Genomic DNA, 25030 nt, shown 5'->3' with positions numbered 1-25030 from the left:
AAGTAAATTTATTTAAATGAAAATCTATATACTTTCGTTACAGGCTTTACGATGATATATGATGCATGCATGAGTGGTGATAAAGCTCATATATTTACTTTATTTCGGTAACACTATATTTCCAGCTAAAAAAATTAGAAATAATATACAATAAGAGTATTGAATACGTCTACTCTAATTCGAAATGCATGAAAATAAGAAATAGCTTCATTTATTTAGTAAAGAAATATTACATGTTCCATGAGAAACTCTTACGATCAGACACACACAAGAGGTAGTTAGTTAAATATGTACTGTCACGTATGTAGATACAACATGGCAACTGGAATATATATGAAGCAGATACGTATAGCATTCTTTGGTTTTAAACAAAGAGATTAATGGCTTGCTAAGTTGAGCTGACCATATAAGCAAGGATGCGTTGCCTTATCTTTCCACATATGAAGATGAATATTTTCCTCTTGATGCTTCCTCTACTAGGAGGGAATGAGTTTTTTCTTTTGCATGCTGGCCTAGTTCGATGAACTGATCCCATTCCCACGTGCACTTTCTTTTCCATGAGAATGAGATATATAACCTAGATATCTGATGAGATATAGTGGGTTTGCAGGAGAGGTAGTAAGTGATATATATATATATATATATATATATATATATATATATATATATATATATATATATAATAGGTGCTGTATAAACTATAAAGTTAGAATAGGAACCTTCGTGGTTCGTTACAATTTGCTAGTTAATGATTATAAACTGCCGATAATACCAAGGTTCATGCAGGAACAATTATTTTCGTACTAACTTAATTTATTGTCAGTGAGGGTTAATTTTATTCAAGCACAAAATGTGTATAGTCTAGTGCGCAACGCACATTTGATTCTCGGGCATTGTTTACGTTGTCTACTTCAAAAAAGTTAGAGTGAATTTAAGTGGTGTACGGTCACCACCACTATAGAGGGGGAGGGACAACCTCCGTATTTAAAAGTACATTCAGTGGATAAGATCTGTGATCCAATTAACATGCTATTAATTTGGAAAAACTTATTTACAGTTTATTTGAATTTATCTTATGACATATTTGAAAAATTTATGAAAATAAACTATGATTTATTTTTATAAACTCTTTTCAACTTATTTTTAATAAACCTTTTAGGGGAATTAAAATAATTTTTTTTAGGGTAAACTTATGAAAATATTGTAATGTATAGGTTATCATTCTTATATTAAGATTCAATTCCTCAAAAAGATCAAATTATATTAGTGTAATTTTAATAAATTTTTTAACACAAATGATCTTGATAGTACATAAATATAACTGAACGGTTGAATTAATAAAAAACACAATATATATCAAGTTATAAAAATAGTATAATAATTATTAAAGTTACATCGATAAAATTTGATTCCTTTTGAAGATCAAATTTTTGTTATATCTTAAGATATTTTTAAGATTTCTGTAAAAAAAAAAGATATTTTTAAGATTCTATCCATAGAATTATAAGTTTATGTGATAAATTATTAAAGAGAATGAAAATTAATTAAGTTTGTTTACCTTGTAGTCAGATTCACAAATCATAGTAACAGATAAATATTGTTTTCTATTACAGCAAAATATTCTTAACATTTAATTTCTAGTGTTAGTGTTACAATGTACCAATTAAAAATGATTGTTGGTATGCTTTTTTTTAAGATAATTAATGTAAAATTCACCAAAATTACAATACACTTTGAGATTGGATGAGTATAAAATACTATAGTAATATACCATTTACTTGTATTTTAATGAAAATTATTTAATGTGAAAAATTATGCACATATCATTATTTAGTTTTAAAATTTAATGATCGAGATAATCTGTTGGGTGTGACACTCTCTACCCCACACATATATGTACTAATAATAAAAGGAATAAAAATGTGAAATTAATTAATAGTTTTTAAAAATATTTAAATAAAAATATTTCAAAAGTGTAAAAGACTCACATTTGCTTTAATATTGTCAAATAAAACTTATAAAAATGAATATTCGACTCAGAGCAAGACGTCAAAGTTTACAAAAGAGTTTTGTTAAATGAGTAAGGTAAAATAAAATAAAATAACATCATGCGATTAAAATAAAAACTCATTCCCAATGTCACATCCTATCAGAGTATTGTGTCTCAGCATTCTCTAGCACGAGGTTCTTTAAAGTTATCCACCTAGTCATCTGCTCTCACGAACACAAGGTTCGCGATCATCACAGGATCCAAATAACACACAGGGAGTGAGTTATCACATTTCTAAAAAAAATACAAATAAACAAAGACGAAATCCAAATAAATTATAGAAGTATATATAACATAGCTCAATTTAATACACCCACATCACTTCACCACTTTATCATTTAAAATTCATTTTTCAACCGCTCATCACATTACACATGAATCACACACTCAGGTCAAGACGTAATAACACTCATCAATTTCATAATAAACAATTAGCAAACATTATGCAACAATTATACTAAGACTCAAGCCTATATGCAATGTGATACCATGTCAGTGAAAAACCACCCAGGGGTGCTTAGGAGTTCATAACAAGACACACCACACAATGGGTATGTCGAGTCACTCTCATTAAGTAAAATCATAAGGTGATTAGTCAGGATCACTCTATTTTACGAGAATGCTCCAACAATATGGGATCAACATAGGCTTAAAGGAGCAATCAAACTGAGTGTCTTTACTCCCAAGGTATAGACTCCGAAGAATCCGTTTGGGCCTCATCTTCTTGATTCAGGTCCAATCCCTAAAACAATTTTTTTCATGCATACACTACTTGTGAATTATACAATACCCACGACCTCACACTTGTGTTTCAAACACGTTTAACATATTGCGCTACAATTTAACACTGGTTCCTAACTAGGAAACCTATACTTTTCCTTTAACATTGCACATAAACACTTTTCTCAAGATAAACACCAGTCGGGTTATTGTATAATTCACAACTCATAACACAAAGAATTGTCATATAGTGTTAACCAAACACTTATTCATAATCAAGTCTCATGTCCACAATTTAACATCTTCTAATGTCACAATCCACCATCATATGTTTATGTGTATCTCACAAATTAACACATGTTCAACTTTACATTTATACTCAATCTCAATAACAATATTATAATCTCAAAACAACATGTTATCCCACAATTCATCACATATTCAATTTATCATTTACACACAATTTTAATCACAATTTCATGATCTCAATACAGTTTATCATGCTCACCTAGTAAATCTTATCCAAAATACAAACAATTTATACAAAAAAATTTCTGACAACATGGGGGGTAAAATTCCTCAAACAATTTCACATAATCATATCAAAATTAAGAAATCAAAATCATAGGTAAAAAAAATATGAAAACACCAAGAACACTCAATTTATCAACCAATTCGTATCAGGACATCAATTGGTTCGTCAAACACAACAATATCATATTTATAATCATAAAGGAAAAATTATAATTTAATAAACATCTCAAAATAAATTCAATTTAATTCTCTAAGGATCCCTACACATGTTCATTATAACCCCAATTGTGATAAACTCATCCCTTATTTCTAAGCGGGCTCACGTGTGTAGTCCTGCAATGATAGCTGTGTCTCTAGCAGTTCCCTAAGATTTCTCAAGTTTTCCCTCGATTTGCTCTGTTAGGATTTCCTAGCGTTAGAGAAAAGGAGAAGAGATTGTAGCTTTCATTTTATTGTCAACGTGCGAATGTCAACGTGCGAGGGATGTTTCTCTCTCTGTGAACATTATTTCACAAATCCCAATAGTGGAGATGTGTGAAAAGGGATTCCAAAGGTGGTGTCAAAATTTCACAATGATCCAACGGCTAACGAATCTAAGATTATAGTTTTACTGGGACATGTTTTGGGTCTCTGCAGAAAAAGAAAAAACTACAATATAAAGGGAGTTTCTCTCACCTCCGACATTGTTTCACAAATTCCAACGGAAGAATGTTTGGAAATGAATTTCGAACTTGGCGCTCAAATTTCACAACGATCCAACGATTAATGAGTCTGAGATCGTCGTTTTAGTGAGGCATGTTTGAGTGTATGCGGGAAGAAGATATGAGTTTGGAAGGAGAAGAAGGGAAAACAAAATTGAGAGGAAGAATCGCATGGACTATCGCGATTGATAACATGCCTCTATTTATAGCTAGATACTCTCGACCTATTATTTACTCTATTTTTCTTTATTTATTATTTTATAAAGAAATACTCTATTTTATTTTCTATCAAATAAATAAATCAAATATCTTTTTTTTTCTTCAAACCATTATTTTAATAAAGTTATTTCTCCTTATTTATTTAATTATAAAAATCTTACCATTTTTTTCTAAAACTCTTTCTTTTTAACTAAAAAATCTTTTTTAATTTATTTTAGGAAAGATTGGGTGTTACATTGGACACCAAACAAGAGAGAGTTGGCAGATTAGAAGTAGTCACAGAAATCATTAAAGCAAATTGCCTTGGTGGCACAGGAAATCTGCTTTTGTGCAACTTCACATTTTTGCTTTTGGTTTTGGGTCTTCCCAAAGATACATAGTTTCCTTGTGGGATTGGTTCATTCTTGCAAGCTGAATTTTGCTTTGTCTAACCCACTTGAATTTCTGAGCTGTGGGGGGAATTGGGATACAAACAAATAATTCAAGTTATTGATATAGTTCAAAGAAGAAAAGCAAAAAGAGCTTGGAAGATGGACTTTGGGCTCCGCAACTTTTCGGGACTATCTCTTCTTATTGACCCTTGGAATTGATCTGCTTGTTTTCCCTAAAGACACAAGATACATAATTAGAAAAGAAAAATTCTAGTTGTTATGAATGTGTTTTCATGAAAGGACTTGTGTAAAGAGAAAAGTGAAAAAAAAATGTTTATATTGCATTTTATCAGTTATTCACTCACATCTTGAATCCTCAAACATGAACTGTTATGAGATATTGGTAACAGATAACATTGCTGATTAGAAAACTAGTCAAGCATGAACAGAAATTTCCTTCTTCTTTTCATAAGTAGAATTTATTTTGTTTAGAATCTATTGAAATCTTGATTGTAGCAAATTTGGGTACGAAGCAAACAAGTAAATTAAATTACTAATCCAAATTTCATTGTTCATTTTCACATGTCTTAATTTTACCTCCATTGCATCCTTGAGAGGTCCCCAACATTCCATTCTGTTATATTTTTCTGAGCTAGAATGAAAATATACTCTAACTATAGAATCCAGCAATTCAGGATGCTCACGGAAAAGTGCAGAGTCTCCACAATGAATTGCTTTGAGTACCTGGCGTCATATATTAGCATTACTGTAAAAAATTTCTTTAAAAAATACACTTTAGGAAAATCAGATACTCATTCTAGCATTAAATAATACGAGAACATAGCAACCTCCTCAAGAATTCACTACATATTTTCAATTGAAGCTAGAATTTGTGCATATACCAGGTAGAACACAAGTTGCACAACATACAACATTGAAGAGCAAGTTTAGGAGACGGCATATAATTCAATTGTAAACCTCCTTTATAAGCTTTCTTATTCATTTTGAGCAATGGAAAGCTTTGGTAAGGAACGGTTCATCCATACCCCCTCACACAAAATACTCGCATAAGCTTTTGAGGAGGTTTTCGTGCATAGCATAATACTTAGATCAGTCCTAGAATTCAGATTTTTCTGTTTTGATGGGATCTATAAGTTAAATGCAAACATACCAAAGGCATTTCCTTGGAGAATATGTGATATCTCAATTCAGCAGCCAGATCCAGGAAGGAATTGGGACCACTGACAAAGCAATGAACATGTAGGCACATATCATTTTGCACTTTCTTCCATTCAGCTACAACATCATCCTTCTCGTACCACCCTCTCAACTGCCCGTCACAGAAGGAATTGTATACATAAAATACTCATAAATTAAGAGAACTAATGTTCTTGCTCAAAAATATGAATTAGGCACTAGTCTTTCAAGCTAAGCATGCAAGAGTAAAGATACAAACCTGCTCTAGGTTGATCACATTGGACACAGCTAAAGTCAGATTAGCTGTAAAGTCACAATGGGATAGAATGTAGGTTCTAGGAGTAAAACTTGCATGTTTGTTTATCTGATCTTCCAATAGAACAACCTTCAGTTTTGAAGGTTCAAATCTTGCTGAAGGAACCAAGAGCCTAACAGCCTAAATAAAATAAAAACAAAACCCACTTATACAAGGAATACCAGTGATACTAATTACAACACATCAAATAACAATTTTTCGTATTGCTATACGAAACAAAGATATTCAAAATTGTAAGACTAAACTGAATTCAAGAAAGAGAAGGAAGGTATTTGGTGTTCATTGACTACTGTAAGCAATTATTTGTTTGGATCTCAAATTGCAGATAATTATCTCATGAAGCATATTGGTTTTGTGCATGAATCAAGAAACGGAATCTTAATTTTGTAAATTGGAACTGGAAGCCAGAAGCCAGAAGCCAGAAGCCAGATTACCAATTGAAGCTGTTTATCCATAATTCAGTGATAACTGTAATGCAGCCATGTCAAACAATGCAATTGCAATAGGCTGACAAAAGTAAAAATCTTTTACGGGTATAATCTTAATATCTTATAGATAGTGAAGTGAAATACAGGAAGCATAATTCCATCTACACATTTCACATGAGTAATAAGGAATTCAAATAAATAAATCATTTCAGGAAATGAGGACTTTCTGTTGCATCTGGTCTAAGAAGTTCAATTTCCTATCTTATCATTAAGATGGGCAAAGCACAATGCTGGGTCTTGGGAGTTGAGTTCAGGTTTGCATACTACCTTTGTTTCAAATAATTGTCGCTTTTGAAGTACTTAGTTTATTTCAAATGACTTGTCATTTTAGAAAGGACAAAACATAAAGGCAGTTTCTTAAGTACTTTTGGTGTTGTTCTTCAATTGGAATTAGAGTTTCACTTTGGTAATTTGCATAATAAAGGATTGTGTTAAATATCAACATAGATTACCCAGATGACACTTCATCTAAGTTTTATCCTTTTAGAAAACCAAGAACTGGAATGAGAGCATTATGAGATGAGAGGGTAATATAGTCAAATAAATTCAGAGTTCCCTGAAATTGAGTGTGTGAAATGACTAATCCTTGTGCATAATCTCAAGCTGACTGTTATATATTCATGATAATTTCAAGATCCAGAAGCGTTATTATCTAGAAGTCAATGGGGATATACTAACAATTCTTTTCATCTTTTGGAAACAGGACAATCATTATAGTTAGGGGATGGACTTTTTACAATGGAAAAAGGGCACTAAGCGAAGAAAAGGGATAGATCTACATCTCCCATATCCAAAGTTCACCTTATACAATTCATGGAGACTACAATTCTGGGATAAGAGCAAGACTATGTGATATCACTGAATGTAAAAGCTTGGACTTTAAAAACTAATATTTTTAGCATCATTTGAATTACATATTTTCTTGAATATATTCTTGAAACATGCAACTGATGGATAAGTATATGCTACGACCTGTATATGCCTGCTACAACTTATATGACATCATGAACAATTAAAATTTCAATAGTACATTGTATGGAGAAATAGCACTAAGAGACCAGAGGAAGAAACAACAAAAAAAACCTTTTTATCATGAGATACAACAATAGCATGAAAAATGCAAATTCATGAGCTTAAAAGCATAAAAAACTAGTCAAATTAAACATGTTAATATCCACAACAACAAAAAACAACTACGTTCCTTAAGCTAGCTATTAAATCCAAAATGCAAGCAAACAACAACACCGAATGAATGAGAATGGCATGACATATAAAAGCTGTGAGAGGAGAGAAGGGCACCTCAGAAACAAGGGTGTTGTAGGATGGTGTGGCATTGGTGATGGACAAGAGAAAGGGTCTGCATCTAGTAGTAGTGGATGATGGTTTTGACATGATGTGGTTGGTGGCGAAGAACTCTCTGGTTGGTGAAAATGAAAAGGCATTGTAAGAAGCACAATGACATGCCATTGAACATGCATAACACAGTGCCCCTCTTCATGTTTCGCAAGCCACCATTGTCTTCTTCTCAAGCCTCAGAGAAAGTAAAGTGGTGTGGGAAAATAGGTGTTCTTGGTTCGGTTCGTTTGTGTGGACTGTGATTCAGACCCCACACTCGAAAATCTACATCACTTCATTTCTTCCACACGTTTTTTTTTTTAATAAATTATAGAAAATAGAAATGGAAACTTTAATATATTACAATTTAAATTGAACACGATGCATGATTTGAGAATGGAATTGAACGTTCTGCCACGCCATCAAAGAGCTAAAATTTTCGATAACATGTTGCGGATAATGTAGTGACGTGGCTTTACATGGGTCAACAGTTTGGTGTGACGCCAATCCTGATCTGCTTGAGGCCACCGAGTTCAACTTACTCGGACTTTGCTATTCCCACTTCCTTTCTTTTCTTAGTTCATCTCATTCTTTCTATCTTTCTCATTTTTTTTTTATAAAATTGACATACACAATGAGAATTATTCTACACCTCGATAGATTAGATCTTGTCCAGACACACAATAGAAATATATTTTCCTAATTTTGTTGTATATCTCGACCAGAATTTTCAAAATACACAACGAATACTTGTTAAAAAACATATTTCCAACTTGATTTATTTTATTATATTTTTCTCTTACAAATACAAGTTGTATACTTTATCCATGTTGGGCCATATTTTTTCGCAGTATTTATTAAGGGAACATTTCAAAAGAAGAGAAATGCTACTTAATCTCCATCCGTGATTAGTTGAAATTTGTTAAAAGTCACCAAATTTAATAGATTTTATATCTCATTTAATTATTCTCTTTTAATTTAAATGTTAGACTCATCAAAATTCATATTATAATAAATTTCAACCAATCATAAAAAATAATATACGAAGAGAATACTATAAATAGTGTTGCTAGTATTTCTCATACTGATATGTAACTTTATAAGAAAAATCTCTTGTTCATGACTGTATCTTAGAAATCTTGCTTTAACTTTGATCAACACCTATGCTTTGGATTGTTAATACTTTAGTTTGAACTAATCCACCCATACTGATTGGACCTCTAGTCCAATCCAAAATCGAAAACATTATTGTACTTAAAAATAACATTTTATTTCCTCCTTTGACCTTTGAGTTTGGGTAGTAGCTTGAATAAAAAAGGGTTCAAGTTTTTTTTTAAAGGAAAGGAACAAAGTAAAAAAAAAAAAAAGAAAACACTCTCAATACTACCGGATAAAATGTCGAATAAAATATGATAACAACAACAAAGACTCACTTAAATTATTACTATATGGTTTCAAACACAAAATCTAATCATAACTACTTCACTAATTTTTAGACATCATGAGATCTTTAAGAGGGTTGCCCTCTAAGCAGGAAAAGTGACTTAGAGAGGTTTCAAATCCACGTCCATAGAAAATGTGAAATTTCATTTCAAATTTTTAAACACCTGTGCCAATCTGCATTCACAGCGTTCAAGTTCTTTAATTACATGATTTTGAGTTTGTAACACTATTTATATATTAAAAAAATTATCTTATAGAGAAGTTTATATCATGTCTGACCGTATCTTAAAAGATATATGTTCACTTATTGAAAGATTGTTTCAGAAGAAAAAAGTTGAGGCATATTTAGAAGATTAAAATTTCAATATATAATTTTTTTCTCTCTAAACAAGCATAAAAAACTCTAAAAATATCTATGACACATCTTTTTCTTTTTCTTTAATTTACACCTATAAGTTGCTGTAAGTCTGTAAGTCTTTAATTTACACCTATATGTTGTACAAAGACACATGTCAACTGTTTCTCTTATAGTCAAATACTGAGCGACAAATAGCTCTGTCAGCTTTATTTATTTTAGTTAGCACACGGTAACAGACACTGTTCTCTCTCTTTTTCAGTTTTTTCCTCAATCACGGGTCATTTCCTTATTATTATAGCGACAGACAGTGTTTGGCCAAAACGAGATTCCCCACATTCCTCTGCAACATCAAACTTGTCCATCCTCAAAAATATCACATTCTTCACCTCTGTTCTGTTGAGTCTCCAACAATAACATATACCTGTGAATGTGAGCAAAGACTGTTCAAGGAATCTCACCTGGCCATTATGGTACAGTTCTATACCTTTTCCTTGTTCTCACATTTTGCTTCCTTTCCTTCCAGAGTGGGATCTAAGGACCTCATTGATGATCTTGCTTTTTCAGAAGAATATGCAAAAAATGTGCTTGTGTGGGTGTCTGTTTTTTTTGGGGAAAGTGAGTTAAAAGCTGGATTTTTTTTTCTCTTGAACCGTTATCTTCATTTCCCTTATTTGGAAACCTCATCTGTGTTTTCACTTTCCATGTTTTGGGCTTTTTGGTAGTATTTTCGATTTCTTCATGGTTTCTCCCATAAGGTGTGTTCTGGGTTGTGCGATTGTTGCTCTTTGCACTAGATTTTGTTCAGTTTTGGCTCACACACTCGCATCCTTGTGTGAAATATTCCTTCACTGGTTGGACTTTTGGGAGAAAGCAAAGATTTTTCTTGATAAAAGTTTATGCTTTATTCATGAAAGTTTGATTTTTTCCTTCTTTGAAAAACAAAAAGAAAAACATGAGCATAGAACATTACGCATCTATTAAGCTTGATCATGTTTGGTTGCTAGTATTAAGTAGGTACTTTTCAATTTCTCGCTTTCTGTCTTATTTCACATGTTCATATCGTCATTGTTTGAAACTTTGCTACTTCGGTTTATGCTATTTCCTACCTTACCCTTCTTTATGAGTGTTGGAGACGTTTAAACTGTTGATCTATGTTTCTTCTCCCTTCTTTCAACCTTCAAATTTGGATTTAGAAAGAACTTTGGTTGCCCTCTAGTGTTAGGCTTTTGGGTTTTATACATTTGTTGTGCTGATTTATTTGAATAATATGGCAAGGCTACAACATGGTTTTCCTTGCAATTTATGTAAAGGAGATATCCTGGCAAGTTATTTTTCTATTTTTTTTAAAAGAAAAAGCACCAGCATTTAGCTGAGCTACATGATTTTTTTAATAGATTTGATAATACTTTGCTTCCCTTTCTAGGTGTGTTTATCTTGAAATAGCAGTAATTAGCAAACATGGCGCTGGGGAAGAATTCCCAAGGCAAGGGGAGGAAGTTGTCAAACTACTGTTCAACCGTCTCTGTGGCTGTGTTTGTTGCATTTTGTTTAGTTGGTGTATGGATTGTATTGTCATCCATTGTTCCAATTCAGAATTCAGTCATTCAGGTATCTGAGACTGAGACAATTAATGATGATGTTAAAAATGTAGCAAGTGATTCCAAGCAATTTGAAGACAGATCTGGTGATATATCAGAAGATTCAACACGGGGATCTAGCCAGACTAAAAAATCTCAGAGTGGTGATAGCCATCCAGAAAACCAGGATGACCAAAAGGGAATTGAAAAAGTGTCTGATAATACTGCAGAAGAAAACCAGGAGGTTGTTGGGGACAACTCAGATGAAAAGAATGATTTGGAGAAGGGTCTGGAGAATACTATTGAGGAGAATGATCAAATGAGGAATGTCAAGCCGAGCACTGACGAGACGGAGAAAGAATCAGATAGAAGCTTAAATTCAGAATCTGAAGAAACAGAAACTTCGAATGATCAAATTCATGACGATGAACTTAGAGGATCAATGGAAACTTTAGATGAAAAAGAATCTGACAAGAGCACAAATGATAACAAATTAGGGACAGAAAAGAGTATGGATGAAGCCACACAACAAGATGAGATGGTTGGCGAGACTGCGGAGGACAAAAAACATCTGCATTCAGAGGCAACACAAAGTACTGGAGGGAGTAACACAGAAAGCCATGAAAACAATCCAGCTTCTAAAGAAATTTTAGTTACTGGTACCTCATCAGAAATTTTGATCGAAACTAGCACTGAAAATGGAACATGGTCAACTCAAGCTGCAGAGTCACAGCATGAGAAGGAATCACAGAAGTCTTTGGTTTCTATTGACAGCAGAACATATGACTGGAAACTTTGTAATACAACTACAGGATCAGAGTACATTCCTTGCCTTGACAATTGGAAAGCAATTAGAAAGCTTCAGAGCATAAGCCACTATGAACATCGTGAGAGGCACTGTCCTGATGAAGCTACCACTTGTCTTGTTTCTCTGCCTGAGGGTTATAGAAGCCCAATTAGGTGGCCCAAAAGCAGGGAAATGGTATGCAATACATAAACTGGATGAAAGCCAAATGCTGTTACTTAATAATGAAATTCAATATTTTGGTGCCTATTGCAGATATGGTACAAAAATGCTCCACATACAAAACTCGTTGTAGATAAGGGTCATCAAAACTGGGTCAAAGTTACTGGTGAATACCTTACTTTTCCTGGTGGTGGAACACAGTTTAAACATGGCGCTCTTAATTACATTGAATTCATTCAGAAAGTAAGCCTTTCTCAGGTTTCTGTGTTGCAACGCTATCATTATCTCGCTAATATGTTGTTTTGAATAGACAACTGCTCTTTGATAGGAATTCTGGCCCAATGGTTCCTGAGCAGTCCACTAAGGCTCTTAAGTTAAGATCTACACGTGAAGGTCCAAGTGCCAAAAAGTCTAGTTGAGGGGTCTTGGTGGGAAATTACAGAAGAGGGGGTGAGGAGTTAGTTATGGCGAGGTAATTAGCCAAGTTTATTACAAGGAATAGGGAGAGTAGGGAGGGGACACGTTTTGGGTGCTTGTCTAGTTGGGGACCAAGAAAGTCTCTGGCTTGGGGGGAAATTATCCCTTTCTCGCGTTCCCTTTCATTACAGACATTAATAATACAATTATAGACTTCATATGGGTCTATTCTAATCACTCTTAAAACCTGATTCAGTGTTTCTTAGTGATGGGAAAACAGAAACCTCTTAAGTAGCATACTAGCATGCTGTACACATACTATATCGACATTTTTGAGGAAGTTACACCGTTTATATTTTTAAGACAGGGTAATAGTCGTCCTAAATTGACATTTTTAAGGAAGTTACACCGTTTATATTTTTAAGACCTAGTAATAGTTGTCCTAAATTTGAACTGACCTTCCCATTTTCATGTTAGCACTTACCTTATTTAGCTTTTCTTTCTCTGCTTTGTCATTGCAATATCACTTCACACAGTAAGCTTGTTTGATTTACAAACCTTTTCTAGTGTAAGGTCTACATTGTTAAATGAATTGGTTTGCGCTTTCAGTTTTTATTTTTAATAAGTCAGCTTAGCCAATCCTTCATTTTGATAAATATGTTTCCTTGACCTCTAATTCCTTCATGCAATGAGTTTAACAAACGTGCAAATAGCGAATACATTGTCTTGGAAATCAACCAGTGTCTTAGCCATCCCTGCTCTCACTTGATTGATATATCTGTTATTGACTTATTTCCCCTCTAAATGGGTGCTTGTCTAATGATGCAGTCTCTTCCCAAAATTGCATGGGGGAAGAGAAGTCGTGTGATATTGGATGTTGGGTGTGGGGTAGCCAGCTTTGGAGGCTATCTGTTTGAAAAAGACGTTCTGACCATGTCATTTGCTCCAAAAGATGTACACGAGGCACAAGTGCAATTTGCACTGGAACGGGGAATTCCTGCCACATTAGGTGTCATGGGCACTGTAAGATTACCCTACCCCGGTTCTGTCTTTGATCTTCTCCACTGTGCTCGTTGTAGAGTCCCTTGGCACGTAGAAGGTGTGATAAAAGTTTTGATTAAGTTTTCTCTCTCTCAATGCTTTTATTTTCTTACCTATGCTTGACTCTTCTAGTAATACTCTATTGGTTGTACAATGCAGGTGGCAAGCTGCTCTTGGAGCTTAATCGTGTATTACGCCCTGGAGGTTACTTTGTATGGTCTGCTACTCCAGTGTACCAAAAGGATCCAGAAGATGTTGAGATTTGGAAAGGTACAACCATTGAACCCTAATTCATGTTACACTAGGAAATGAACTTATGGGTTGATTTTATACAAAACCATTTTGTTGCAGCAATGGGTGAAATTACAAAGTCAATGTGTTGGGATCTGGTGGTAATTGCAAAGGACAAATTGAATGGAGTGGCAGCAGCAATATATAGAAAACCAACTGACAATGAATGCTATAACAACAGAATAAAAAATGAGCCATCAATGTGCAGCGAATCTGATGATCCAAATACAGCTTGGTACTTCTATTTTTGGTTTTTTGGCAATAGGCATAAATAGGATTCTCAAATAAAGAGGAGTGGAGATAATGCTTTGAAATTTCCTAATAAGAATGCAATTTTTTTTAAAGATAATAACAATACTAATCCAGACAATCCATAGTCTTTCTACCAAGAAGTATGAATTTATAATTGTTGATATATAAGTGAAAACCGTTTTTCCCTTGTCAAATTTTTGCAAGCTTTCTTTTGTTTGGAGATGCTGAAATTTTTCTTAAATGTTTTGCAACAGTAATTTATTGGTATCTGGAGAGTACTGTTATGCAATGTCAGTCACCTAGCAATTTGTGTGTGTGAAGCTTAAGAAAAAGAATGAGATTCTTAATAGTTGATACTAAAATAAATTAAAGTATTCTTTTATTCAAATCCTTGACGTCCTTTTCTTCTGGGCTTGAATCACTAGAGCTGCTTAAGGAAAAAAATGGAGTTAAACATCTCAAAATTAATCACTCAGGTTGAAATTGCCTTCTATGCTAATATTCAAGAGTGTTGATTGTTGATAGTGCATTACTTAGTCGGAGATTATTCCTTTTTGAAAAAGTTACCCTACTAAGTTTAATGATATGTTCCAACTTCCATGTCTTCAGGAATGTATCACTACAGGCTTGTATGCACAAAGTGCCCGTAGATGCATCAGAGCGTGGATCAATCTGGCCTGAGCAATGGCCACTGAGGTTGGAGAAACCACCTTACTGGATAGACTCTCAGGCTGGTGTTTATGGAAGAGCTGCTTCAGTGGAATTCACTGCTGATTACAAGCATTGGAAAAACGTTATTTCCCACTTGTATTTGAATGGAATGGGTATCAATTGGTCTTCAGTAAGAAATGTCATGGACATGAAAGCTGTTTATGGAGGGTAAGATATTATTTGTACTTGTGCATATTCCTGGTTCCTCTTTGAATGGAAATGAATTACTTTTTGTTTTTGTTCTGGTGGAAAATCATTATCTTTTATTCTGCATGTCTTTCTTTTCTCCCCTAGAAAAGTTTGCAGAAGCAAGAGTAGGAGGAAAATGAGTACATATTCTACTATAATGCCCAATAATTTCATGTGGTGTCTGGCCAAAGAATAAAACATCATTTTGGTCCTTGAAAGATATGAGGTTGGTCACATAAATCCCTAAAAGATGAAAATCATAATTAAACAGATCAATTTTAATCCTTTTTTACATCCCTAAAAGAGGACTAAATTGATTGACATTTTTATCCATCCTTCATGGATGAAAATGGTGATTTCCATTTTTTGAGAACTAATGCGACCCAAAATTTTAGGGGCCAAAATGGGGTTTCATTCGTGCAGAATGGTTATCATTGGCTTTTTCAAGTACACTACAGCATTTCACCCTTTTTGTTTATTATTTTTTTTGTCCTTTTAAATCTTTTGAAAATGTTTATTGTTAAACTTCTATAAATATCCTTTTAGCTATATACTAAATTGTGAGTAATTCCTTGTCCTAACTTGTTAGACTTTTTTATTTGGGTGAATGCTTACTGACTTTATTATCAAATAATGAACCTTCTTTAGTATTATTTTAATAATTTTTTGCTTTCTCTCGTGTCTTCAGGTTTGCTGCGGCACTCAGAGCCCTGAAATTGAATGTTTGGGTAATGAATGTGGTTCCAATTGATTCTCCGGACACACTGCCAATAATATATGAGCGTGGATTATTCGGTATTTATCATGATTGGTGTGAATCATTCAATACTTACCCTAGATCATATGATCTGCTCCATGCTGACTCTATATTCTCAACACTTAAGGAAAAGTATGTTCAGTAATTTTAAAAATTGTCAACTAAGAAATCTCCTTAGTCCTTATATGTCCTTCTGATTTGGCTGACTCATTTTTGGATTCAGGTGCAATAAAGTAGCAGTGATTGCAGAAGTTGATAGGATCCTGAGACCAGAAGGATATTTGGTCATAAGAGACAATGTTGAAACTATTGGTGAGATAGAGAGCTTGGCTAAATCTCTACAATGGGATATTAGGTTGACATATTCCAAAAATGGAGAAGGATTACTTTGCATTCAGAAGACATTCTGGCGTCCAACAAAGGTTGAAACAGTTGCATCAGCCATTGCATGATCTCAACTTCAAAGGCTGACACACTCCTTGTTTTTACATATTATTATTAATTTATTTAGTAGAATTTGAATATATTTTTATTAACTTTTTAATAAGCACAGTGAATTTTTTTTATTTATTAATGAATATTCCAGCCTTAGCACAAGCTGGGAGCAAAATATATAGTACATAGAGAAGGTTTGTATTCTGTACAGCAAATACACAGCATGTTACTCATAGTAAGTTTTTTCTTTCTTGGTGAGATGATTGACCTAGTTTCCTTATTCAAACCCTAATTGATCATTCCATTCGTGTTTCATCTTTCCTTTCCAGTAACGATCTTTCCTTCTTTCCTTTTTTCTTTGTATCATCCTACTTTTGCCCTGGGAGAACCCAATTTTGAAAATCTGCACCTTGAGGAAGGCATGTGTGAGGTCAAAATACCAGCTGATGTTATTACAAATGAAACCATTGATCCTGTCCTATGCTTGGTGGGGAGGTTTTTGATGGAGGTCAAAATACCAGCTCATTTGGTTGAGGGCTGGCTATATGTGAAGTGGAGGAATGCAGAACACATTGAATGGGGTGGCTTAATGTAAAGGTAGTATAGGTGGTGGTATATATAGACGGTATAATGTTCGTTGGGTAGTACTAGTAATTTTGAAACCATGATTATTTAGTATTTATGTTTATATAAGTAAATACAAAAAATAACCATAGGTATGAAAGATAGGGTTTCTCTTTGTTGGTAAAAAAAAAAAAAAATCACATAAGTTGGGCTAGGAGTACTATATATGTAAGGCCATATTATTTCAATTTGCAGGAAATCTAACGGATGGAAAAATAAAATAAACTATGGAGGTCATAAGATGGAAACTATAATATCCATGAAATGGAATTTAATGTATCTAGTTAAATTTATTAGGGAGTTTCAGGCTAAATTTAATTAAATACGTTAAATTCCATTTCCAGAAAATTTTTACCCAAAGGTTTATGTAAAGTCCACTCCTATAGTAGTCAGGACCAAATTTTGGAAAGGAGGATGGGAATATATATATAATCCAATGAGCTCGTGATTTTTTCCTTTGCTCCAAAAGCAATTTAAAATACTTAATGGAGGGTAATTAATATTTTTTTATCATAGATATTTTTTATTACATTTGAGCCATTGGATGATTATTAACTTTCACGGATTGTGAGTACATTAAATTATTGAAAACTTAGAGAAGAAATCAGAAACGAGTTGGAGGTTAGTTCATGCATGTGGACTCGATTAAGTGAATTGTATGCCTTTGAAATAAAAGAAGGGCCCGGGAATCTAACGTACGTATAACATGAATAATGTAGGCCAAGACACTTCATTTTATGGAATTAAACCATGCATATAGCTTTTTTTTCGGTGTGTATAGTTATAGTAAGATTTGGTGCTTGTCAACCTCCCTTGCTCTTCTCTCTATGCATGCTAGCGAAATCATTATTAGTGTAAACATTTATCGTATCAGTTTTACGGTGAATTAATTATAGCATGAAAATGTTATATATGAAAAAAGAAAGACAGCGAAGATGTCTCCATGAATTAGGAAAAGCAATTACAGCCATAGCCACATAGATATGCATGAGATTCTAAAAAACCAGCTATCAATAAAGAGTACGTAATGGTAATAAACTCTGCGGTTGGCTAAAGTAATTAACTCATGCTTTTATGTTCATCATGCAGCATCTATTTTTAACACAATTTGTACGTAAATTTAAGCATATCCATGTTTAAACTCACCCAATTTTACAGCCTTTATTTTTGTCTGTATGTCATGTATTAAAACGCAAGACTAAATTTTTATGCTACTAATTTATATTCTTTTTCTTTTTTGAGTTTTACTTGTTTATCAAATGAATAATAATAAAAAACGTAACAGGTTTGACATAGAGATAAAATGATCGATTCTGATCGAATAGCCTAGGGTAGTATCATACTCATTTATCACCCAGGACCACATGTGAAATGACAATTACTTGGAGGACGTTATTCTATTATATATATATACTTATTTATCATCAAATCAAAATGAAAGTTATAAAATGCCCTCAGAAAAATAAGTTATAAATTATTTTGATAATTAACAATGAGTTGTGGATGTAATTTTGAGCAATGCAGTCTATGGAGGTCATAAGATGGAAACTATAATAGCCATGAAATGGAATTTAATGTATATGTACAAGTCCACTCATACAGTAGTAGTCAGGACCAAATTTGGAAAAGAAGATGGGAAAGAGACATTTGAAAAGAAAGAGAAATTGTACTTAACAAGAGGTGCAGTGTATTATGAGGTAATAATGAGAGAATCCAATGAGCTCATGATTTTTTTTCTTTGCTCCAAAAGCAATTTAAAATACTTAATGGAGGGTAATTAATATTTTTAGAAATTTTTTAAACACTTGATGTAGCCTTTCTAATAAAACATGTTATAACCGTTTGAAAAGTAAGTTTTAGTCCTCCTATCTCTATTATTAATACGTACTCCAAGGGAGAGCAATAGTGAAAAGGCTCCATGTAAGTTACACAAAACTACTGGTTTAGCCTTTATAAAAGCTCATTTTTTATATTATTTGTTCTTGATAAATAACCTATTTTTTTATAAGAGCTATTTTAAAAAGAAAAAAAAAACTAAATGAACTTAACATATAAAACACGTCAGGTTATTAAATTAATATCTCAACAATTGAATTGATGACAGCGAGTCCGTGGCTTCAAGACAAATCCATCAAACTTTGTCAGTTAATTTGTGCTTTGAGTTAATTATCTTTTTTTTTTCCTAAATTTTTTCAATTTTTAATTTTTAACCTTTAAACAAAAAATTGATCAATTTTAGTTTCTGATATTTATTTCCGTTTTCTTTTTTTGTTCCTCCCGTTTAAAATTTTGTTATGTGTTGGGGTGACATATTAATTTTTAATTGTTTAAAAACATTTGTGGAGGTTTATTTTCTAGTGATAAAAAAATAACCAGAAAATGTTTATACGAGAAATTCGATTGGCACAAGGTAGCTCTAACACAACAAAAGAAATCATCACAACGCCATGTCGCAAATCACGTCGGCAACCTTTCAATTCCTACATGCACCACCATTAAAAAAGATGCTTCAAATTCTACAATTTAGCAATGACTTTGTGTGAAACTTAAAATACAACAAAAGGCTTTTTGAAAACCCTAATTCAATTATTGATTAGATTGACATCATCGTCGGGAAACAGTCGTCGTTCCTAAAGTCTGTGACAGACTGGATCAAGGATCAATTAAGTATTTTCTGGCCGTTCTACATGGTCAGGAAATAAATCGGCACAGGAATTTTAAAAAAATAACATGTGGCACTCAATGTGACCATCACATCATTATCTAACGACACACTTAACAGTAGGAGACTACAAATATTAACGGATGAAAATATCTAGGATTAAAATTAATAAAGAAAAACTATTTAAGAACTAAAAATAAAAAGCTGAAAAGGTTTAGTAACTAAAAATATATTTAACTCTTGTGATTTTGTCAATCATAACACAACTTTGTTTAAAAAAGATAATACAATATTACATTAATAAAAAAGACAAGATTGATAATAAAAACATGAATGTAATGTCACACAAAATCAAGATTGTATTTTCTAATTAGTCACGCATACAATTAGCTAGTATTTTTGATTGTGTATTTTACATGATAAAAAAATTATTTTTATATAATTATAATTTTATAATAAATAAATATTTAAAATATATAATGTATAATTATGATTTTATTGTGTTATTTGGGTAAAAAATACACAACAGAATTATGACTATGATTCTGTTGTCTTATTTGAGGGTGAAAAAAACTATACAACCATTGCCTACATACATGAGAGGTGAAAAAAAAAATTTACATAAGGGAAACTTAATCGTATTGTGCACTTACACGATGAAATCATATTTGAGTTGCATTTTGTTTTTTACACTCTCATAAGCAAAGGAATCAGAAAATCCGTTTACTTAAAATGTCAATATATGAAAAAATGAACTTAAAAAATGTCACCCGCTGCACAATGGGTTAGTTTGTATATAATAATAAAAAAAAAAGTGATTCTAAAAAACATAATTTTTTTAAGGGCATTGCTTCTTAAAAAAAATGAAACTGTTTTTTTTATTAAAAAAACAATTAAAATATATACACGGAGAAAAATTTGCTTATTTTACTAAAAAAAAAACTAGCTGCTTAAACATGTCCAATATTTCTGGATATAATGTGCATCACTTTTAGAATCTTCTTAAAATAAGACAAAAGAACATTACCATATATGACTTTTAATATCAAACTCAAGAACGATGAACTAAAAGAACTTTATCGTGATCACCACATAAATTCAATCTTCGAATTGATGATGTCATAGACAAAGTGCCTTCAAGTAGCATCTTCATATGCCATCCCATAATGGTGGCATTAGAGTCAATACACATGTTATTTTCTTGGCAGGCAAAACTAGTCAAATTCTTCTTAGTCTCTTCACGTTTGATTCCCAACAGCCCAATCAAGCACTGTGGTATCGGTTTTTCTTTTCTGAAGTTTGATACATTCATCAATGGAGAACTTGAAAGAGTCTTCTTCAACCAAAAGAGAGTAGCTACAAGGAATATCCATATCCCTATGCATCAAATTTGATCTCAGGACACGAGCTTGATATGCCAAAATGTTTTTTGGGATAGAGGATTGGTAGAAACCAATGTCAAAGCATGATCCATTGGTTGAAATTTCTACCCTATTGCAAAGTGATGAAAGAGTCTCACATCCAATTCCAATAAACTAGTTCTGGGTGTATGTGAAATGGAATAAATGCTTGCAAGGTCCTAGACGAATTTCCTATATCCACTAGCACACCCATAAATATGTTTTGTCAAATTAATTCCACGAAAATGGTTTGGGAGGGTTGTGGCTTTGTGTTACAAGCAAAATAAAAGTTGCTTTTCAAGTAGCAGTCCGCAGTTGTACCAAATAGGTTTGAATTAGATGATACACCCTATGCCTTAAAGCACCTTATTTGCATTATTAAAATGGAAAATGTTGTCTTAATTGATTTACTTAGGGGCACACATTACATAAACATTATTCTCAATTTAGACGTATATTATGTCGTAATCCTAAGTACAGATAAACTTGTCATTTACAACAATACCACAATCAATATCAACTATTCATCTTCCACCACCCAAAGACACTGAAAATCGGTTTAAGCTATCAAAACCAGAATTAATTCCACTTCCACTAATGCCTTCTTCACCAGCGAGAACAGATGATGCTTTTTGTAGCAAGTTTTCTGTCTCTTCTGAAGATGAACTAACACTTCCCCATCGATGCTTTCCCACAATTTGAAGTCCCTCAAGTTCCATTGCAACTTCTTTCATGGTGGGTCTATCCTCTCCTTTCACCTTTAAACATAGCTTTGCAATATTGGCAACTTCTGTTAGTTGTTCAACATTTGCCTCATGTGATATGTAGTTGTCCACAATGTCAAGTAATTGGCCTGTTTTCATTGAAGAAACAAAGTACGCTGCAAGGTTTCTATTAGCCTCTGGCCTATCAAATGAAAGTGCCTTCTTTCCTGTCAGTAGCTCTGCTAGGACAACACCAAAACTATAAACATCACTCTTCTCGGTCAATTGACTTGTATGAAAGTATTCTGGGTCGAGATACCCTAATGTCCCTTGCACCAGAGTGGTTAATTGAGTTTGATCAAGGGGGAAAATTCTTGAAGCTCCAAAATCAGAAACCTTTGCAATGAGATTGTGATCAAGTAATATATTTGTAGTTTTCACATCTCTGTGTATGATTGGTGTAGAAGTAGCAGAATGCAAATAAGCCAAGGCCCCAGCAGTTTCTGTTGCGATTCTCAGTCTTGTTTTCCATGTAAGTTTTAGAGAACAATTAAAATCATGAAGGTGCTCATAAATAGTACCATTGGGAATAAATTCATAAACAAGCATAGGAACTTCTGTCTCTAAACAACAACCCAAAAGCTTTACCACATTCCTATGGTTGATTTGGGAAAGCACAATCACCTCATTGATGAATTGCTCAATCTGATTTGGATCACTGATTTTGGACTTTTTGATTGCCACAATTCTATTATCTAGCAATACTCCTTTGTAAACTGTTCCTTGGCCTCCTTGACCTAGGATCTTGTCCTCATCAAAGTTGTTGGTGGCATCTTTTAACTCCTCAATAGTGAAGACTTTGGCCGTTTCAATTGATCCTTTATGCCTAGACATATGTTGTTGTAAGAAAAGGCCACCATTTTGTTGAAAAAATTGTTCTTTAAGTTTGATGATCTTTCTTTTCTTCGATACCCAATACACATAAAAGCTTCCCCCAAGTAGTGTTACAAGACTTACACTCACACCTAGACATAAATAGAAACATATATAGTTAGTATTCTCGTGATGTTGGCTCAACTACAAAATTGCTGATGACATATGTTAATAAATCAAAATTTCCAATGTGCTATATACTATTATGATAGTTCATAACTTGTCTGAAGGACTAATGTTCTAAATGCAACTTAAATTGTACCAAAACGTGAATTAAGTTTGCCAAAGCAATTCATAACTTGATTTAATATTGTTGATTACCAATGAGAAATCTTTCAACAATTTGGCTTGGAACATTATATATACTTTTGACATAATTGAGAATAGAATTAATGTGTTAATCTCAACAGACAAAAGAGTGGACTCACTCAAAGCAATTATCAATATGATGATCGCTTTCCTTGAATTGGTGCTAGATTTCGGACTGCATCTTGATCCATCATTTTTCCCATCTCCTTCAAATCCTTCCGGGCATGAACAATTATAACCACCAGGAAGGTTATTACATATTGCCCCATCAAAGCAATCGGCCGTGGATCCCATGCATTCATTAACATCTACATACAGGATAACGAGTCAGTTATGATTTCTATTTTCACAATGGATTAGAAAGGTCTCTGAGAAGAAAATTATAATTATTATTCTTATTATTATTTTTCCTTACATATTTTTATGAGTAACTTACACGAATATTTCTTGATGTTTTTTGAGATAACATATTTTTCTGCATGTTTTAATATTTATAATAACTTTTCGTATAAGAATACATAATATAATAATTTTCAAATAATTAATGGGAGTTGGTATAATGTATAAGGATGTTGGTCCTCATGATAATTGTCTTATTGTCGTAACACAATGTCATCTGAAAGGGTTCGAGTCCGGTATAATTAACAAGCAAAATTCAATACAGATATAAGATAAAGATATTAATTAATACCTTGACAACCACCAAGTAGGTAAGGGTTTCCTTCGAAACCATTTGAGCAGCTACAAAGATAACCAGATCCCTCGAATGAATGGTAACATTCACTGTTTTCTGATTTACACGCATAACTTGAAACCTCTTTCTTAGCTTCTTGGCACGTTTGGTTCTTCACTACCCAATCCACCCCAGCGGGAAACGTTGTCTTCTCGAACTTGAAGAGGTCCGTGGAGGAGAAGTTGTAGGCCCCACGTTCTACCAGGAACGCATGCCCGCACGGGTTGAAGTCAATCACGCTTGTGTGGTTGTACACGCTCGAAGAACCGTAGGAGAACCCCGACAACCCGCGCGGGATCGAAGTCTCGCAACAACCGGTGCCGGAACAAGACCCGTTCGTTTCGATGTCTTGGAGCCTGTTGCACAGGGACACACATCCGGTGGTGTAGTTCCTTCCATCCGAATCGGTTCCCACCACTAGTCCAAGCGTGTCGCACCCGAGTACGGTGAACATGTTTCGGTTCGAAGAGAGCTGGAAGCTTGTAATACTTAGGTCTTGGATTGTTTGACTCAAGAGTTTACCTCTTTCGGCGTAGCAGTCGCTGGCTACTGGCCATGAAATCTGCAGTTCGCCATTGAGTGAGATGTTTAGGACGCTTATGTTGGTTTGTGGCAAGAAAAGGACATGTGATGAAGAAGAGGTTCGGTTGCAGGAGACGAGAAATGAAGCGTCCAAGGAACAATCCTCAGTCATGCCAAATGGGAAGGGAACCGTGACAGAGCCACAGTTTGTTGGACAGTTTGGCTTTGACATGGGTTGAGTTTTAGTTGCTGCAATGAGAAGCGTAAAAAGTAGCAGCAGCAGCATTATTGAGCACACAGCCATGACTTTGTTTTTTAGGTTCTTGTGGTCAAGCCATTATTAGATCAATAAAAATCTCTTATAATGGTAGTTAGAGAGAGAGGGGCCAATAGGAATATCGACTTCTACTGCATAGGAGGATTGATCGATTCAAACAAGGCTGCGCTACAAATTTATAAAATACTTCCTTTTCATTTTATTTCTTTCTTCCAAATAGGATTTGTGTATTGTTTTTAAATAATGTATTTGTGGTTTATAATTTTGTAGTTTATATATAAAACTACCTGGACCGTGTCAATTTTGTGTTTCTGTCAGGGAAAAAGGTTTAGACGCAAAACCACAGTACAAACAAAAGCAAACTTCAATACATAACTCTGCCTCTGGCATATCCGGCGGACAGCTGGCCATGGGTGGCTTGAAACTGAAAGAAAGTACGTATCTGTTCAAAAAGACTATACGAATTTCATATATTAACAGGACATTAATGTTATTCA

At 33.6% G+C, this 25030-nt stretch overlaps 3 protein-coding genes across 4 annotated transcripts; 1 reads left to right on the top strand and 2 right to left on the bottom strand.

Moving 5' to 3' along the window:
* Positions 1-4497: 4497 nt before the first annotated feature.
* On the bottom strand, positions 4498-8248 carry LOC100795181 (protein SGR1-like). The gene is made up of 5 exons (NM_001364726.1): positions 7896-8248; positions 6052-6228; positions 5767-5925; positions 5193-5339; positions 4498-4828 (listed from the first exon to the last, which is right to left on the bottom strand). Exons 1-5 carry the CDS (start codon positions 8061-8063, stop codon positions 4724-4726), a joined length of 756 nt encoding a protein of 251 aa, NP_001351655.1. The 5' UTR covers positions 8064-8248; the 3' UTR covers positions 4498-4723.
* Positions 8249-9936: 1688 nt separating this feature from the next.
* LOC100798553 (probable methyltransferase PMT24) lies at positions 9937-16682 on the top strand. Of its 2 annotated transcripts, none has more exons than XM_003527912.4 (9): positions 9937-10202; positions 11156-12291; positions 12370-12519; positions 13522-13792; positions 13894-14004; positions 14086-14260; positions 14887-15156; positions 15866-16066; positions 16158-16682. In XM_003527912.4, the coding sequence occupies exons 2-9, from the start codon at positions 11191-11193 to the stop codon at positions 16384-16386; spliced, it is 2508 nt and encodes an 835-aa protein (XP_003527960.1). In that variant the 5' UTR covers positions 9937-10202; positions 11156-11190; the 3' UTR covers positions 16387-16682. The 2 variants fall into 2 exon arrangements, with proteins under 2 accessions (XP_003527960.1, XP_014631844.1); XM_014776358.3 differs by lacking the exon at positions 9937-10202 and adding an exon at positions 10329-10347.
* Positions 16683-21407: 4725 nt separating this feature from the next.
* On the bottom strand, positions 21408-24961 carry LOC100798027 (putative wall-associated receptor kinase-like 16). The gene is made up of 3 exons (XM_003527911.5): positions 23693-24961; positions 23121-23309; positions 21408-22784 (listed from the first exon to the last, which is right to left on the bottom strand). The coding sequence occupies exons 1-3, from the start codon at positions 24558-24560 to the stop codon at positions 21580-21582; spliced, it is 2262 nt and encodes a 753-aa protein (XP_003527959.1). The 5' UTR covers positions 24561-24961; the 3' UTR covers positions 21408-21579.
* Positions 24962-25030: the final 69 nt, after the last annotated feature.

Source organism: Glycine max, chromosome 6, assembly GCF_000004515.6.
Source record: "Glycine max cultivar Williams 82 chromosome 6, Glycine_max_v4.0, whole genome shotgun sequence".
Lineage (NCBI taxonomy): Eukaryota > Viridiplantae > Streptophyta > Magnoliopsida > Fabales > Fabaceae > Glycine > Glycine max.
Note: the sequence above shows the minus strand (reverse complement) of the source record. Positions and strands in the feature narration are given on the sequence as shown.

Coding starts and splice junctions, on each gene's coding strand:
- LOC100795181 (NM_001364726.1), bottom strand. CDS start 8,063: ATGGCATGTCATTGTGCTTCTTACAATGCCTTTTCATTTTCACCAACC. Junction 5,340..5,766: donor TCTCCAAGGAAATGCCTTTG/GTATGTTTGCAT, acceptor ATATGACGCCAG/GTACTCAAAGCAATTCATTG. Junction 4,829..5,192: donor CTCTCAAGGATGCAATGGAG/GTAAAATTAAGA, acceptor TTGTGTCTTTAG/GGAAAACAAGCAGATCAATT.
- LOC100798553 (XM_003527912.4), top strand. CDS start 11,191: ATGGCGCTGGGGAAGAATTCCCAAGGCAAGGGGAGGAAGTTGTCAAAC. Junction 12,520..13,521: donor ACATTGAATTCATTCAGAAA/GTAAGCCTTTCT, acceptor CTAATGATGCAG/TCTCTTCCCAAAATTGCATG. Junction 14,005..14,085: donor AGATGTTGAGATTTGGAAAG/GTACAACCATTG, acceptor ATTTTGTTGCAG/CAATGGGTGAAATTACAAAG.
- LOC100798027 (XM_003527911.5), bottom strand. CDS start 24,560: ATGGCTGTGTGCTCAATAATGCTGCTGCTGCTACTTTTTACGCTTCTC. Junction 23,310..23,692: donor CCTACTTGGTGGTTGTCAAG/GTATTAATTAAT, acceptor TCCTGTATGTAG/ATGTTAATGAATGCATGGGA. Junction 22,785..23,120: donor CATATTGATAATTGCTTTGA/GTGAGTCCACTC, acceptor ATTTATGTCTAG/GTGTGAGTGTAAGTCTTGTA.